At 36.3% G+C, this 19,354-nt stretch overlaps 1 protein-coding gene across 2 annotated transcripts in view; it reads left to right on the plus strand.

The window, feature by feature from the left end:
• POU6F2 (POU class 6 homeobox 2) overlaps positions 1 to 19,354 on the plus strand; it is a 323,217-nt gene that overhangs the window by 249,485 nt on the left and 54,378 nt on the right. For both annotated transcript variants that reach the window (XM_063405148.1, XM_063405140.1), the window contains one exon: positions 13,819 to 13,965. In XM_063405148.1, coding sequence (XP_063261218.1) covers positions 13,819 to 13,965 — 147 coding nt within the window. The remainder of the gene's footprint in view (positions 1 to 13,818; positions 13,966 to 19,354) is intronic.

Here is a 19,354-nt window from a genome sequence, read left to right on the forward strand (position 1 = left end):
TGGGAATTTCCCCATAACTGCAGTGTTAATCTGGGTAATTGGTTTATCTTACAAAAAAGTGTCTAGAACATTAATGATAAAATGAATGTTTTCTAAATAATACATGTGTTATCAGATCACAACTTCAGAGCCAAGACAAGGTTTTTTTTTAATGCAAGGTGCTCTGATAATGTAAACTAACAAACTTTAACTTATGAAGAGCAGCAAATCCAGACTTATGTAGAGTGGTCTCCTGGAATTACCATTTCCCTATGTAAAGTCAGTCTTCACTTTGAAATAGCCTCTTGTAGTTATTTTTACCATTTGCCTGCTTATTAGCTAAAAACCTACATTTTGTGAACAGCTTTGCTAGTGGCTTAGATGTTCATTCATTTCTGTACCTCAGAGGAGTTTTTTGGCCTCCATTAATATTACCTGTATATATATATAATGACAGTGGCTAAAAATACTAGGTAAATACATAAATCAATGCATACTGTGTAGTAAACAGAGGAATGTATTCCATATGCAGATTTAACCTGAAATAAGAAAATCTGTTTTATCTTTGATCTGCCATAGTTTGGTGCGTGTGCATATGTAATCCAGTGTTGATGGGCTTGCAGATGTATTATCTAATGAGAAAAGAAGCAAACAATGAGAAAAGAAGAAGAAATTTATCATTTATTTTATTTTGCAGACAGGAAATTAAAGAAATGGAAATACATGGAAGAATTGGACCCCTGGTGAGGTTTTTAGATCTTTACCCAGTGACCCTAATCACAAGACTTCCTTCCTTCTCAAACATAATTATTACTATTTCCATCACATATACCTTGGAAAGTTTTTCTTGTTTCCACATGAAATACTTATTTTCTAACCCTGAACTTTCCTTTTAAGCAAAATCAATGAAAAGCTATTGTTGGTTTTACAGATGCCAGGGAGAATTATTACCATCATAGGCAGCAATAAAAGATATATTTTTGCCCTTGGTAGATTGAATTACTGAGAAATGACCTTATAATTACTGTATAAAACGCCCTGTTTTAACACTGTTTTTAATATCCATAAAGTTTCTGATTTATTTTGCACACGCCAGCATCAATGCACTACATTCTTCATTGGTCTAAACTGGTGCAATTACACTGACCTCTGTGGGACCACTGTTGCATTGATGGCTCTTAAGAACAACATTATTTTTGGATGAATATTAGGAACAAAGAGAGAGAGAAAGAGATCTGATTTCACACACATTGATTTAAATAAGGAATGTAATTTTCTTGAAATCAAAAGAAATATTTTGCTCTTCTAGCTGTATGTCAGGTAAATCTTTAAATTAGGTCTTTGTCAGACCTGTGGGAAAAACAAGCCTTCTGATATTTCCTAGTATAGGATTAAGAACTGGAAATCCCAGAGAAACCTTGAGTATAGGTGAACATGGCAAATGGATCTTTGTCCCTCTTTCCATGAAGATCTTGGTTCAGATGTCTTAGCAACCTGCAATGCTCAGCAGTCTCAGAGCCTTCAGGAAAAAGAAAGGAAATCCCTTTTTAGCACACTCAGGTTATTTCCTTGCTGCTACAACTAAAAAACTGGTTCCTTGACCCATGCAAAAGTAGCAATTTCTGGCTTAGTTTAGACTGTTGAGCTTGTTTGCCTCTTCTAGCTGGCTGATGATCACCAGGTCTTCTCCAGGTCATAGTCCTTGTCTGTCTCTTTGAGGTGAAACTAGGATTGTTACCTGCCTCCTGATTCCCACTGTTGAAAGAGGGCACAATTCAGCACAGAATAACTGAACCCTTGTTTTGTGTTCAGTTAATACATACTTAAAACTAGGCTGTCGCTTTTCTGCTCATCTTTCTTCTACTGACATGGTTTCTATTATGCAAGTGCCTTCTGAGAAATTTATTTTTTAAGGGAATACATTCAGCTTTAAGTTTGGAAAGCAAACAGCACGTACTTCGTATTTTAGAGGTAGAATTTGCTTTATTGCCTCTACAAGTATTATGAATGTGATAGGCCTGGTGAAAGAGTTCTGTCTTAATTGCACTCGGGCTGAGCTCGTCACAGTTTCTGACATGTTGGAGGTGCATTAGAACAGCAGCGCTGTCTGACTAGGTTGTCTGTAAAAATGCTTCTGACCTTGACTTACCCCTTTTACTGACATAATTACCAGTAGCGCCCTCCACTACCAGTGACTGCAAAGAGGTCTGCATTCTTCACCATTTCCAAAGGTATATTTTGGCAAATAGTTAGGTAGATGTATATGTTCCTCCCAACCCAAAATGGATGAGATTAAGAAAAGGCATATAAAGATGATTTTTTGAAATCAAGTATTTCCACTCAATTTATATAACACCCATCTGTTAGAGTGATCCATTTTATATTTCCTTTCAAGAAACCATTTTAGTCTGAACTGAATGTTTCAAGTGACCTGAAATTTATTTATTTTCAATTTTTTCCCACTCCAGGTCTGCCTGGACTGTGTTTTGTTACTGGGTTTCTTTGTTTGTTTGTTTTTAAGGGGGTGAATAGGGTGTTTCAGGAAAATTTTTCAGTCCACAAACAGAAAAATCCATTAGTTTCACAGCTGTAGGTATCAATGTTTTGACTTCTGAGTTTAATGCTTCTCTAGTTCATAGAGGCATAAATGCAAAAAAAAAAAAAAAAAAAAAAAACAAAACACGCACCCAAACCAAACCACAAAAACCAAACCAAAACAAAAACCCCAAACAGACAAAAACCCCAAACAAAAACCACACAGGCTTTTGGTGAGACTATTTGATTTAAATACAGTATCAGTGTAATTAGCTAATTCCAGTATTTCAAGGGAAAGAATCATTCCCCCTCTCCCTAATTGCAGATTCAAATCCCCTAAGAAATTGAAGGGACTAATTCTGACCAGAAGTTTCTCTTTTTTAATTAATTGCAACTCTGCTGATCTCATTAAAATTAGATCAGATTTATATTCTGGTAGAGAGAAATGAGAATCAGACCAAGAACTAGGAACTTATGTTATTTTTAGCACCAAAATAATCCCTTGTTCTGTAAAGCACAAGAATTGCTACAGGGCCCATAAATATTTTGTGAATCTGGTCAACAGATAAAAGTAGAAAATACTTAGAACATGAAGAAATTCATCTGTCTGTCTATTGACAGTACCTTATGGAAGAACAAGAGTCTAGGTACAATAAGGCAATAATGAATTTAATGAAAAAGCTACAGACATTCAGGTTGTAAGCTGAGCTGCTGTTGAAAGATAGTACATATTTTTGCCTGTATAGCAGAATTCCTTGGCTGAATGTCTATGAGTAGATTTCCATTGATAATAAATATGGAGGAAATTATTTATTGTAAATGGTAATTAGACTTTCCCCAGGCTATACATCCAGCCAGTAGCAGATATTGAGTAATAACATCGGCATTATTTTTGACATTCTGTGCCCGTGAAAAAAAAAAAAAAAAAAAAAAAAAAAAGACAGGATGATGAGAGCTAAACTTTGCTGTTCTTTTGTTTAAAATACAATAATATCACCATAGGCATAAATTAATATTGGTGTGTGGTTTTATGTAATGACATGTATAACATGGAGTATGTCACACTGCAACTTTATCTATGAGGTAGAAAAATGACAGTCACAAGAACACACTAGCACAAAATCTCTCAAATTTAACCAGGACTGCATTAGGATTACATGCAGGCTAACTAAGCAGTTTTTGCAGGATTTCAGCATCAGATTTTAACAAATTTGGAACTGATCCTTGCAGAAAAGAAATTATACAGTTTACGCTTGCAGTCATCACTCACATTCATCTGAGAGTTCTTCTGTTACCTCAAGCAATATGGAGCTATGCTTTTGATATAAGAGGATCTCAGTTTCATATACCCTCTTGCCATCAATTTATAGTGCCTAGCACAGTGACAATTGCAAAGACCTCAGAAACAATACATTCCTAGCCTATATGTTTTTAATTATATTTTCAAGTTTCATTTGCTGTTGGCAATTTGACGTTAGTTTGATTTTGCTGAGGTGAAATATATGAGTTTCAAATACAGCTTTGAAATTGATTAGGAATTAATATGGCAGCATTACAGATACAAAAGATTCACTGCTTCTTTTGCAGCTCAGTGTGAACTCCCATGTGGAAAACCTATTGTGACCAGATTCAGAGTGACATGAGCAAAGTAGCTGATATTGGAGATGAGAGATCAGAGAAAAGGAGTCAAATAGGTAAAAGCAGAAAGGAGTTCTATCACAGACCAAAAAAAAAAAAAAAAAAAAAAAAAAAAAAAAAAAAAAAAAAAAAAAAAAAAAGTACGCACTCCAGAAAGGAAAAGCCCAGGGAAGAATCACATGAAAGGTGAGATGTGGATAGATTAGGAAAACAAAGGGGGGGAAAAAAGCCAACCAACCAAATTAAAAAAGCTTTCAAGACACGTGAAAATTTAAAACATTCTCTATGCGTCTTAGAAGAGCGTTAACAAAATTAAATCTGGAATTGCCCAGCTGATGCTGAGCACAGCACAACCCCACACTTCAGGCATGTGCTGCTTCTGGCAAGACTTACACGTCATTTTTGGGAGCAGGTTTCTTGATGACAGCAAATGGGACAGAAGGGTCTGAGACGAGAGAATAGTCTCTGCAGAAAAGTTACACATGTGGCTGCAAATGTAACGTGTTAGATATGTGGCTACATATTAACACTCCTGTCTTTCTCCTTCTATAGGACCTGCATTGAGGGAATAATTTTTGGCAAGTTAAATACACAACTGTCACCAATTTACATGTACTTTATCTACAGAGCAGGAATGCTGCTGAAAAAGACAACACTGGGTGTATGTACATATCATAAACAGGGGCTTCAAATTTCAGTAGTCAGTCTTGTGTTATCTAGTGTCTTCCAATATGTTTATCCTCAAAGTAAGCTATCCAAAGGTGAATGTGACAGAGGGTTGCCACCATCTAAGATGCAATATGCTCACATAGTGGTCGTGCAAGGAGGCTCAGAGGTGTTTATTGTTTTATCTTTAGGAAAGGAGTACAGTGGTAAGCTTCCCACTGACAGACAGGAAAGAGTCAAACAAAATCACACTTCCAGTCCACCACTGGCCATTCAGAACTGTACTAAAGTAAACAAAGGGTTCCCATGGAAAATATTAACAGTATCCTGCTGAGGGATCCCCAACATCCTTTTTTGCATGGTTTCTTCCCTTTCATAAACTTTGACTCAGCTTCCTTGTTTCAGTGGCTATCATTCACATCTCATATTTATTTTATTGGAAATGTTGTTTGATGTCAAGGTTTCCAAACTGAATATTTTCTTCAACTTTAGTCATACTTCTCAAATCTTATTTTATATATTGAGATTTCAGCACAACTCAAATGTCTAATTAAAAATCAGTGTCTCAACTGATTTTTTATCTCATATATTCTCCACGAAACCTGGAAAAGAGAGAGAGCATTTCTCAAACACATATCAATTATGGCGTTTATATCATTTTGACTTTGGCCTGAACTGATGAAAACACAGAGAATTAAATGCTTTCAGTTTTCTAGATACCTGTGTTAAGAACCAGATTCAGAACTGGTATCTGACTTGTATCTTTGACAGCAATCTTCCTACTGCACTCAGGAGCCATTTGTATTGTCCTTCAACTTTGTACCATATATCAGGGCATCAAGTAAGGTCCAGTTTGGAGCTGAAAGTAGTGAAAAGAAAAATATTCCACGTAGTTACAGTTTTAGATCTGATCTTGTTCACATGCAAGTCAACAAAAATTCAAGGTAAGCACTTAGCCTACATGAAAGCAAAACTATTTGGTGATGCTATTACATTACAAAAAAACCCAAAGTATCCAGATGTATTTCCGCCTTCAAAAATTAGGATCTTTGCAGAGTAGCTGACACAGAGTTTTAAAGGAAGCCTTATATATATTCTCAGTTAACAATGTGTCCCTAAGTATTAAGTAGGATTTATTCTTCAAAGGGCAAAAGACAAGGTCTGTACCTCAAAGTTTGTTTTTTAATATGAATATTTGAATAAACAGTTCCAGGCATACATACTAAGACTGCATACTGTATTGTAGAACAAGACTTTCAGAAATATTTTCTCAAATACTTAACATGAAGTGTCATATTAACATGGTGTGACCTCACATTGCATTTTTAACATTTATATATGCAAATGGTCATATTTACAGGTGCGCATGCCATTCACAAATTCAAATTAAAGGTAAATAAATGTTTTAGATTAAGGAGATTAATTTGGTGTGTCTCACAGTTGACACACTTTCTACAGAGATCACTGAGATGCAAGTGCTGGGCTGTTATCCAAAAAGACAGATGGCAATTTTCTTTTGATAAGAGTCTGGGTTTTTAGCAGTGAGGGAACCCTGAAGTAACCATTTTTCTTGTAGGGAAAGAATTTTTCAGAAACCAGATAAATCATTCCAAAATAGACAAACACAGGAACCAAAAAACTAATCAATGTGAAATGAACTGTGTTGCAGCTCCTTTCAAAAAGTTTAGAAGGTGCTTTTTTGCTTTCATCCTTGCAACACATGGAAACTACTTCAGAAAACTAGAGAATACAGATAACTTTTTCAGTACTCATTCCTTTTATAAGTACCAATACAGTTTATGATTATTAGAGGTGCCAAATTTAATTTAGGTGTTGTTTGCTTACAGTACGTAGGCATCTTGCATGAAATAAACAGTTTTAGATATTCTAAAGACTAGGTAACCACAAAAATAACTCAGAAAAAATCAGACAAAACCACATATATCAGACAAACCCATGATGCCTCTGTTTAACTTCTGAAATCTTCTTCAGCATGTGCCATCTTAAATAGATCCAGAACATTTCAAACTTGTAAGTTATAAATGGGGACAGTCAGGAACCTACAAGACAGGAGTCTAGGGTCAGTCTGTAAGTACAGGCCTGCTGCTAAAGCGGTCAGTCATCTGCATTTTGTAGTTATTTGCATTTAAAGATATTAAATAGATCTAAATATATTCACTCTTTCTTTTTGTAAACATATAAGACCCAGCCTCAGACTTGCTGACACCTTCACTTTAGTTTAACTTGTAGGATTAGACCCAATGAGGATCTCTTTCTTCTAGTTTCATCTCCTCTCATCTCTATCTGACACTAACAGAGCAGAAATTAAAGTGGCTAGGATGGTGTCTGCTCACTCTTAGCCTGTGCCCTGGTGTGTTCTTCATTATTCATGCCTCCATTACTTTGGTCCGAGAGACCTGGGAATGATGTCCACTCTTTATTTGCTTTGCCATGGCTCTATAAGAAATATACCCTTTCTATTTTGCAAATTGTTATTGCACTGTTTGAGACTGGTTCAGATTTGACCAGCAGCACCTTGTTTAGAAAGATATTGTGAGAAATTTTGTGCATCCTCCTCTATCCGTGTCACATCAAGGCTCACATGAGCACCGCGTACTTCCAATCACCTCAGGTCGCGTCACTTTGCATTGGATCAAGTCATGTCACATCAGCGATACCACCATCAGCACTTATTTCTGATAGAAAATTCAGCACAGATTTAGACAGCAAATAGCTCAACCACAATAATGCATATAATGAACAGACTAAGTATCTGTGAGAACCAGATATTTTAAGTGTCTCTGTCAAGTCGGTGCTTTCAGATATTTAAATATCCTTGTCTCTACATGATATGTTGTACATAATTTTCTGATATATGTGCACATACTAAAATGTCTGTCTAAACAGCCTATTTGGAACTCTTACCATCTACAACCATTTTTGAAATAAGCAGACAGTGTTGGATGGGTCTGGATACTATAACTACATTGTACACTTTGTGGGTTGATCATATCACAACAGTGTACAAAAACTAAATGTTGACAGATTTAATTTTTTTTCATAATTTGGGATTTGCCTGCTGGGCAGGTTTTCAAATAGTTACGCATGATTAGGCTTTATGACAGCCATTTTGTAAGACATTTTACACTGATGTTCATTTACAAAATTAAATGTTGTAATTATCCAATTATGTAAACAAAAAAGGAGGGAGGAAGGGAGGAAAGGAGGGAGGGAAGGAGGGAGAGATAGAGGGGAATATCAACATTAAAAAAAAATCCAACTGATAAGTACAAAACCAGACAGAATTTCCAAACTGTTTGCTCATAACACCTCTTTGGATGCAATGAACGTCTTTTGGTTTATGTTACCTGTGTGTTCTCTCTTGACTTTCTTGGGAACTGCACGCTCACAAGATTTTTCAAAATTTGATTTAATTTTACTTAAAATCATAAAAATAAATTAAATTGACAGAGCCCAGTCACACACAATCCTGTATAAGAGCTAAGTGGTGATCTTGTTTGTTATTATGATTGTTTGTTTGGTACTTATTGCTGTGGTATCTAGGTGCTTTCCCGGGATTCAATTGAAACAGTGTTTTCAGTGTCTTTTTTAAATTCCTTCAGGGACCATGAGGTTTTATGTAAGTTCAGGGAGGTATCAACTGATATTAGTTGTATATACATATTGAAAACATTTAGGAAGATAAGCATTAACACTGTGTAAAGGATTTGCCAGAAGAGCTAATGGGGACTTTTGGAGAAACTGCACTTCTGTCTCAATTCACTCATGTTTAGAAACCAAGTATATAGGTATCTAGGTTGGAATGCTCTGCCTCTATGTCATCAAGGTATTGAAAACACTTGAGCATTGTTGTTGCTAGGTACAGTTTCCAGTTACTGCTATGCAGTGCTGTAGTGAGTTAGCAAAGCCCACCCGGACGCTCACTCACTGCCTCAGCGGGATGGGGGAGGAAGCAGGGTGAGAAAGCTCACGGGTCAAGATGGACTGTTTACCAATCAGTGTTGAGGGCAAAACAGGTTCAACTTGAGAGTAATTAACTTTAGTATGGTGGCAGTTAAATGAGAAACAAAGACAAGTATTAAAACCACTTTTCTCCCCATGCTCCCCAACTTCACTCCTTCTCTCCTGACTTCTCTACCCACTCTCACTGGGGAAATACAGCCAGCCCTCAGTAGTTCCCTTCTCTTGTTCCTTTCTCATCACACATTTCCCCTGCTCCTGCATGGACGCTCCACAAATCAAAGTTCTCATTGGGAAATATCCATTTGCCTACTCTAGGGTCCTCCAAGGGCTATGGTGAGAACACTTTCACTGCTGCGGGACAGCTCCTTCTCCTTTCCCTGACCTTGCTGCTCCCTTTATTTTCTTGCGCCGTTTTTTTTATCCTCCTCCTCTGCAGCTGCTCCACTACCAAAACCTTTCCATCTACACCCAATACAGATGATAATACTAGTCACTGTAACAAAGAAGGTACGAGAATATCTTTGGGGGCCTGTATTCAGTACGAAACACAGTGACTACTTACCCAGAATCTGTCTCATGAGCCATTGAGGGAAAATGGGAATAAATCCCACTGTATTTTAAGCTGTAATTCTCTCATCAGCTAAACACATAAAATTCAGATACATTCTTGTCTAAAAATTCCTGCAAAAGCACATGCCATGCTGATAAAAATTTCATTTCTGTGAATAAAATTTTCACTCATTATGGGAAGAAAAGAAAAACGTCACATGTTTTTTGACTGAGAGCCATTGCTGAATTCTTCTCAACTGTTAGAGATATTTGTTTTCCTTTGAAAAACAATGGTTTAAGTAAATAATGTCAGCAGCTAATCTCATAGGGTGATGCTCCCTTCAGAAGAGTTTGGCAGAGAACATAAGAGGCTGAGGCTGTGTTGGTCCTTAATCAAATGTAATAGTTTTCTACACTAATTCCATCTCTAGGAGATATCCAGAAATGTGATTTTTAACAGGTTTCCTGAAAAACACTGATACTATTTTGTAAAATGAAGTTACTCCACAGTATATCCTTCATATTCTCCATTGCTGATTCAGATAGCAGCATGTCTTTTCTCAGCCTCTTCCATGAGTGCTTTAGAAAACACACGAGATCTATATACTGGCATTACATACACTGACTTTACCTTTCAGGTTACATGCCTGTTTTTTCATGTGATGCTCTGACATCCTGAAATGTTGGCTTTTCACTACTAAAACTGTTTGGTTTTTCCTTTGTATTTGTTGACTGAATGATACAGTAACAAGTAAAACTGTCTCTTTGATTTCTAGACCAGGAGACTGAAAGTTCAGTAGGACACGCCTTTTACAAAGAAAAGTAAAATTACTCTGTAGGTTATCAAATCTGATCTTGTATTCAACAACAGATGAATGCTTGATCAATTTCTCACATCAAGTTCAATGAAATACTAAGTTAGTTTTCAAAATAAAGAGGAAGATGTTATTATTCCAAAATAAGAATGTATTTGTGGCTCTCAAGAAAGCTGCTTTGAAGGCTATGTCTTAACCATAGAAACTCTCACTTTGCATGGCACACTTTTAGGATCTTGTAAGTAGTGCCTCTTTCATCCTCCAGAATTTCTCAGATTAGCTTTATTTGTGTGAATTCTGTTTGCTGCACTGGAATGTCTTCTGCTTTTATTGACTTAAAGCAGACAATTTTCACATGCTTAACCTTTAAAAGTTCAGCTTTGGGAATTCAGAAAAACGTACTAAACCTAGTCAGTTATTGAACAGTCTTCCTCATAAAGTCTGCTTCCTCATATAATCATGTCATTAGCAGAGCCATCATTGAGAGGGCTGGCTTGTCACTTTAAACAAAGATTACTATTACCTGCTGTTGTGGCTGGTGTTTTAAGTTGGAGAAGAGATTTAGGCACTGGAATTGACAGCTCCAAGTATCTCAGCCTTCCAAATTAAATTATTATTTAAATAAAGAAACAAAATGCGAAGAGCATTTTGTGGATTTTTTCACAATATATTTCCAATATTTCCAGTATTCTTAGTGATCCAACCTTCACTGAGAAATTACATAAACCTCTCAAGTTAGAGATCTTATTTTTCAAATAAAAGGAAGATTCAATGTGCTATCTTGGTATCTAGACATAATGAAATGAGATGTATTTCTTCATCCCCAGTTTGCACACAATATAAAAGGGGTCAATTGAATGGAGCATAACTTGCAGTCAACAGCTCCCCAGCACACTCAAAGGAAAATGCATCTTCTCTTTTTTAATCAGACTTGTGAATAGATAGGAGTGGTTTCATATGCACTTTGAAGTCTCAGCCTGTGATTTGGCCTGTTCCCTGTATTTTTTCCTGGAACATGGTACTATGCAGGGTACCTATGCATATCACAGCCTCTGCTGTCATTTTTAATAAGTAGCTTATCTCTGTGGTGCAACTAAAAGCAATCCTGAGTGTCTCCAGGTCTTGTTGTAATTAAATTTTATTGTTGCATTTGAAAATGTACATTTTTTGAAAACTGGTGCAAGAAAAATGGAAAAGAGATTCTAGAAAGTGATAGTCTGATTTTTTGAAGGTTTTAACCCTTTGTAGTTTCCAGATTCACAATCTTATTTATGCTTCCCAAGCAGCTGTTCTGACACTCCTCTGAAGCCCTGAATATAGCAGCTAGTGTAGTTTATTAGCTGATGTTGGGTAACTGTCCAAAGATTATCATTTATACCTGCAGTCAGAGACTGTAGGATCAGAGGTTCAGTAATTTGTGGGTTGCTAATAAGATTGTAGGAGGCCTTTTCTGAAATTCTTACACTCTTGCTGCTGCCCCTTTCCTCTCAAGTATTTACAACTATAAGGGAATTTCTTCAAGTCCCAGTATTGCCAATGAAGTGCTGTGGAAAAAAAGGCAGGTTTGCCAACTTCTGATTGGGACAATAAAGAAATGTCACTGTTTTGAGCAGAAAACCAACCAGTTTACTTATATTGTTCTTTGACATTACACTGCTGTGCTAAGGCACCACCACCCAAATCACTGAAGAGTGCATCAGCTACCTTTGGGCTCACACCTTTGTGCAGTCATTGGAATTTCTTGCAGTCTGCATTCAGGGACTGAGTTTCTCTTTGGCCATTGTACTGGTCTCAGTTCTCTTCACAGCTCAGCCCATCAAGATTACTAATCAAGGTCGCATTGCAGTTTTCCCCTTTTGTGTTTTATTCCTGCTTGATTTTCTTGCCATGGGGTGCTGTGAACTGTTTTTAGAGATTCATATAACAGTTTTTTCCAAATCAAAATATTTCCTCCAAACAATGTCAGCTTTTCTGTCTGGCATTGCTACTAATCTTTATTTAGTTATTTACTTTACAATTTCTAGAGGGATTGGATGTGCTCAAGGCACCCCTTTAAGCAACACTTTATATCAAGGTTGCATTTATAAATACTTCATGAGAAGCTAATGAATGATTAATAGATGTTTTAATGTATGACCAATCAATTGTAGATTTTGCAATGTCCAACAGACAAGTAGGTTTCTTATAAGCATAGATTATAACCATATCTGACATCTTCTATTGATGGGCTTCAAAACGTCTATAACATACACACTACTCATATCTATAACATGCTTAAAACATCTACTAATCTCTGATTAATTTTTTATAACCTATTTTGAAGCAGATCCTGTCTATGGAGTATATCCCTTACTGCAGCTTGTGACTCTGCATTTCTAAAAAACTGATAATTTACTCGTCATCTAAGGACTTAGAACTCCTACTAATTTGAGCTCAAACACAAAGCTTTTCTGAGTTAGCTCTAGCATTTTCATCTCAGTCTAAGAAAAAATGTCCCTAGACTGTTTTGTCCCGCAGACTTCTGGCTGCTGTACGCTGCTAATGTGTATTTTGCAAGTTCTGCAATAATGCCCTAATTCTTAGGAGCCAAAGCCACTCTAAAATGTATTTTCAGCCTCTTGAACTCAGTTTGCTGTCAAAACAGCTGTCCAAGTGATGATGGTTCCCAACGTTTTTTGTTTACTGTTATCCCTGTGTGCTTGGTTCAAAGTTTGTCCTTTCTCAGAAAAGGATAAGAAAATAGAAACTTCACAATGATCGAGTGGAAAAGCCATTTCCAAGACAACTTTTGATTCTGACAGATGAACACACATTTTGTATGCTTGATAAGCACAGGAGCTGATAGGAGTGTTCCTCTGTGGGATTCCCATAGTCACCTAAGGTGAAAGCCATGACCATGCTCTATGCTTTCTATGGAGCATTCAGGTAGAATTGACTAAAGCAGTCAATACAAATCATTTCCTGAAAATTTATGAGTCCTGGAACCAATAATTCACATTTTAGAAGCAGCATGTTGCTTACTATCGTATTTTGCAAATGAATTTTGAATTTTTAGTTTACGTCTACTGTCCTCACTTAAAGGTTGAGTCTTCTGTTGTGATTTATCTAGATATTGAGACCAATTATTTAATGATAAAAATTAAAAGGATTTGCAGATTTTTCTTGGGTTTGGGGTCATCAGTAAAATAGTTTCTGCTCTGAATATCCCCAAGTAAACATTCCACTCCCAGTCAAATCAAGTGCTAATCTTTCACTGATGGCTCTTTATAGCAGTACTGAGCTGCTACACCTGTGGCATTAGCAACTTCAGCCTAAGAAACACATCAAGCATAACTCAAAAAAAAAAAAAAAAAAAAAAAAAAAAAAAAAAGGGGGAGACAGAATATAGGGTTTAAAAAGGGAATTTTATTCTTCAACATCAACATGGAATTTCCTCTTCCTTTTTTAAAACTGTTCATTTTCAAAGCCCCAGAAGTAAGATCCTCTCAAACTTGAGCTCTTGGAGCAGACTTTTTTTTTAATGCACAATTAAGTGGGTAAAACATGTTAAAATAACATAATTGTTACTGTGCTGTCACTCCTGTATCATCCAGTTAGCTTATATGTTTTATCATGGGTTTTATCGTGAACTTTTTATTTCTTTTTTTTTCAGCTGGTCAATAATCCACTAGCAAGTCAAGCAGCAGCAGCTGCTGCAGCAGCAGCCATGGGCTCAATAGCAAACTCCCAGGCCTTTGGAAACGCCCTCTCCAGTCTTCAGGGGGTCACAGGCCAGCTCGTCACTAATGCACAAGGACAGGTGAGTAGAAGATGGAGCAAACAGTGAATTCTGATGGCAGGCTGATCTTGGGACAAAAATGATTTCCGCTGGTATGACAGCAATTTAAAAATGCACATGTTGAAGATAAATAAATATTGATTTGCCAGACAAGGTAAGAAATGGAGAGTCTGAGAAACAGGGGGACATTAGGCACTCTTAAGGAGTGTTTTCAAGCTAGAAAAGGCTGAGGATTTGTTTTATTTTGTTTCAACCCCTTAAAAATATTGCAGTAGTGCAATACCGTGGTATTTTAAAAGTCCAGCAACCCTGTGATTCTTAACAAACATCCCATCTGTCTTCTTCCACTTACATATGTCTAATAACGAACACCTTTGCTGAAGTGGTACTGTGCTTCACTTTTTTGCATTTCTGTGGCATTTCTGCATTGCATCATTTATTAAAAGGCATTGAATATTTCTAGTAAAGGAAAATAAATTGTAATGAAGTATTGAGGGTGGAGTTATCTAGTGGCTTACTCATTTGTTTATTAACTATGTTAAGCAATTTGCAATGAATATGCCAGCCTATAAATGCAAATTTGGAAGATTATTTTGGTTTAAAGAAAATTTTCCAAACAGGAACTTGAACATTGTTTAAGAGTTAGTTTGTCTAAGAGAGATTGTGCATTACCTACATTTTGGAGCTGATTATTTGTTCAAACTATTTCAGTTGCAGGCTTAGTATGATGCAGAAAGATACACATCTGAATCTATATATATAAAAATAATTCCATTGATACAGCATATTTAAGCGGCTTTCAGATTGTGACCATTTTCATTCTTTATTGCATTTAGTAGGACTAAAATTAACACAATGCCTTGTTTCTGTGCAACAAATCTGTCAATATAACTGGTAGCTGAGAAATTTGAATGTCATTTTTCTAAATTCTACAAATCAGGCATACAGTAATACCCACAGTGTTTATGTGGATGCTAGGCCCTGAAAAATATTTATTGAAATGATGAAGCTTGGATGATACATGAATCTAAAGTTTAGTTTCTACTCCTAGCGTTTACTAGTGAGGAGAAAAAAAAGGAAAAGCAGCTTTTTTGCTGGTAATTTTCTGCTAGTTAATTGGAACAGTGAGTGAGGTTTTTTATTTTGGCCCATTAAGAAATAAAATTCCACACTTTATAGGAACCCCCCCAGTTTGTTTTTTTTTAACAGGACACATAAACAAAGATGCTTCCTGAGCTTCACTATCACCCTCCAAGTCCCAGGGAAAAAAATGCTGACCTTGTTATATTTACTGGGTGGGTGCAGAATTGTTCCATCACTACCCCCAGGGTTGAACGATGGAGCTTGTCAAAGTGAGGCCTTATCTAATGAATCATCTTATCGCAGGTGCACACCACACATATTAAAGGAGGATTGTATGAACAATGTGCCCTCTACAATAACCTTTCAATGTCTACTTTAACCCTTGTTTCAATCCCTTTTCATCAAAGGATCATATTATGCAGCCAGCTTTAAATGGAAACCCTCAAAAGCCTATTAAGATTTCTGGAGGGATGGAGTATTGGTTTGGGAGAAAAGTTGGTTATAATACCTATAACTCATAGTCAGATCAGCTCCAACCTGGAAGCCTGTTTGTTTCTATCTCCTCTGTGCTCTAGAAATGGTTCACAGTCACCACTCACATATGAGGCACTTGACACCAAAGATGTCCCTCATAAAAGCTGAAGCTATGAATGTAGAGTAATTTTTTTATAGCTTTTCCTTTACTTGTTCTCCACAGAAAACATAGTCTATATGTGACCACTCATTGTATCCTTAAAAAAAATACTACTAAGAAGATATCACTGAATGAAAGTTTCACTCAGGCTGAGTCTTGTTTATTCCAGACATAATGTAAAGTCCAATAATTCCACAGGTTGGAGAGAAAGGAAAGGAAGAATCTTCCCAATTGTTGGAATAAAATTACAGTATCGAGCTATCTTCCTAGGCCTTTTAAATAAGGGTTGTCTTTTTGTTACTTGTTTTTGCAAATGTTCCTTGATTTATAATCAGTACTGCAGACTTTGCTACAATGTAGATAAATATTGATAGTATGCAGTTTTATAATATTCAGCATAAACTCATATTACTTAGAGACCACTTCTCAGGCTGCCTTTAAACAGGACTATTCAGTGTAATTTATCTACATTGTCGAAATTAAATTAGATTCTCTTCAAATTAATAGAATTATGGCACCTAACCAAGAACTAAAACATGTTTCTTCAAAATTTGGAGCATAAATGAATAGTAATTTGAAATGCTCCATTTCTGAATAATCTGCTCGGAGTCACTAAAGAGCCAGATTTGCACCATATGTTAAGAATCTGCCCTTTGAAAATTTCCCCTTCCAAGGAATCACAAGTGTGATACCCAAAACTCACTCCTGCAAATATAAAGCCAAATGAGTTACTAGAATGTTGGTACGTGCCATCTTTGTAATTACACGCTGTTTCTGTTACAGAATTTCAGAGCCTGTAAATGTCCATCTGTCTACCTAAATATATGGTGATCAGTAATCCCTGGAGACATTAAGCTCTAGGTCAAATCCAAGATCCTATGGCAAATTTAAGGGAAATGATCCTTTAAATGACATATGGCATGGCCTTAAGTCCCAATAGTCTAGGAGTTCTTGCAATTGCAGTAAAAAAATCATATCTATTAACAGTAATTTATGTAATGTTTTTTTGTTTATTTAATTATTGAATTCACAGTTATTGCATGTTTATTTATTTTTCTTCTTTTGCCATGGATGGCAATATGAACTGTAATACCAGAGCTTCTCAAGACCAAGCCAAGAGATCTAATCCATTGAAACAATATGATTAGATCACCTGATTAATTTGATATAGTACAGGTAGAGGACTCTAAATCAAATTTTCATTTTCAGAGGCATATTTTGAAGAGCTATTGGCCCATGTAACATTGCTTACATTCTGTTTGCCCTCAGCACTTTCCAGGAAATGTTTGCAGCACTGGGCTTTCATATCTTAAATTTAAAGGCCAGGGCAGCAGGTTTGCCAGATTGTACCCTGTCAGTAGATTTCAAAGATAGACTGTCTACCTATTCAGCTTCAGCCTACCCTTCACTAGGACCCTAGTGCCATTGCTGCCCTTGGATTCTTCAGAGGTTTAATAACCCCATATGTCTCTTTTCTATGCTGGTTTTGCAAATGAAAGAAAAAATCAGGAGTTTTGTGTTGGTTTTACTACGTTTATTAAGTATGTGAAATGTTTGCTTTGGCTGTTGTCATAATATTTGTTAGGAAATGAGCCACAGAAATATGAAAGCAAGGTTGATGAATATGGTTTCTTAATTATCATCAGTTGCATTCATATGTCTCTTGGCTTCAGCAGGACCAAATAGATTTTAACTGTGGATACTGAGTAAGTTTAGCTTCTCTTTTGGAAAGATGGGAGTTGTCTAACAGGAGAAAAACACCACAAAATTCAGCAGTTGCAAAATAACATTTTGCCATAAAAGAAAAGACTAGCATGGTAAGAGTTGGCATGATGAACTGCCTTACGGATAAAGAGGGCAATAGTCTGTTTCCCGGGAGATTAAAAGGAAAATCTAAGTATGTATGGGGTAATTGTATTGTCCACACTTTATTTGAACAGTGAATAAATTTGGATTTTTTTCACCGTAAACTAAGAATGGCCCTGAAGGAACTCAGGCTTCATTGTGCCCATGCCTTGCTCTTTATATATGAAAACCTTCTGTATAAGAAAAATCATAAGCACAGGCCCACCCTAGTACTTAACGAAAAAATAACTGATTTTTGAGTGTTGTAGTCCACAAGTAGCTCAGAAAACTAAACAGAGAGAGAGGCATTATTGATCCAATTAGATAATAGGAGTACTTTCGTTCTCATTATTCTGATGAGAGGGTACACATTTGCTCTTTGAGCTTCTTGATGGTAAACGGTGCTAATAAGGCCTGATGGATTCCCTGCTCCTAACAAGGCTCTCAGCAGCACGAGTGATTACAATGGAGATAGATTTGATGGGATGCGCTCTCTTTTGTAGTGTCTCAGCTGCTGACACTCTGCGACATAATCAGGTCACAGAGCCGGTCACAGCCATCAGCAAAAGCCATAGCTCTAGTCCTCATTATTAAAGTGCATTATTCAGTTCCAGGCCTTCACAATACTGCCAAGGGCCTTTTCTTCTTCCCTTTTTTTTTGTTAAGCATCAGTTCTCAAATACAAGAGTTAATAAAATCATCAGCTAAAGAACTAGTAAATTAAAGAAATGGAAATAAAGTGCTCCCTTTCAAATTCATTGAAGGATCACAATTAAATAAGCAGGGAATTTCTCATCACCACACACTGTACAGTACAATGTAATATGTCATGTGCAATAACAACAGGAATAGGATTTTAAAAAATAACATTGTCCTCATTGTGGACTGGCTTGGAAAGTGCTAAAGTATTCTTTTCTGGTAAAGGAAATTCCTGTCTTTCCAACTATTACATGACTACATGTAGGTACTATCATTTTCGCTGTTTTCTGTAACTATTTTTTTTCTGAAGTGAGAACAGTTATTTGCAAACCAAGTTTATGATTCTAAGCAGAGCAGCTGTCTTGTCTTAGTTTAAGTAGCCAAGACCACATCTGGAAAATATGCAATAGGCCACAGAACTAGAACCTCTTTGTTCCCATAGACAAGGCTATTACCTTCTTTTGGGGAGTGAAGTAATTATTAAATGGTGTGGGAAAAGGTGTTTGTAGCATTTTCTTTCTATTCTGATGATGTTCATTTGGGACTATCCCCATTCCAAAAGAAAATACTCTTTGAAAATCTAAGGGACAATTTAATGCAGTTTAGTTAAACAGGTGAGAAAAAAATAATGGAAAGCCTAAATTTGTTAGTCAATTAGTTATTAATTTTTGTTTCAGTTTTATTTCAGCTAAATAGAAATAAGATATTCCAATACTGAAATGTATACCTTTACAGGGATTTATACCACTTCTGTTAAATCCCTGTAGTATGTATAAAGTGACAATAGTATAATTTTGTGCACAGATAAAACCAAAGGGACTGATACATTGGGTGGGGTCTTTTTCTTGTTGTTGGGGGAGTTTTTTGTTTGGTTGTTTTTGGGAGGGGTTTTGCCCTTTTTTCTCTTGGTCTTGTTCAACTCCACAATTTTTCCTCTGTTCTGGCAGAGTATGCTATGATGAGCAAATGAGTCTGTATGAACAAAGTTGCTTGTAAGGCTTCCAGTTCTCTAGAACCACAGATGTAAGAACTTTTCAATATCCACAGTTTAAAGTTCAGAGTTAGTACTGTGGAATTAACAGTCACCTCCAAGAAATGTGTAGAGACTGCTATGTGACCTAGTTTTCTTTTCAACACTAGCCAAGAAAA

The sequence above is a fragment of the Prinia subflava genome, chromosome 1 (assembly GCF_021018805.1).
Source record: "Prinia subflava isolate CZ2003 ecotype Zambia chromosome 1, Cam_Psub_1.2, whole genome shotgun sequence".
Lineage (NCBI taxonomy): Eukaryota > Metazoa > Chordata > Aves > Passeriformes > Cisticolidae > Prinia > Prinia subflava.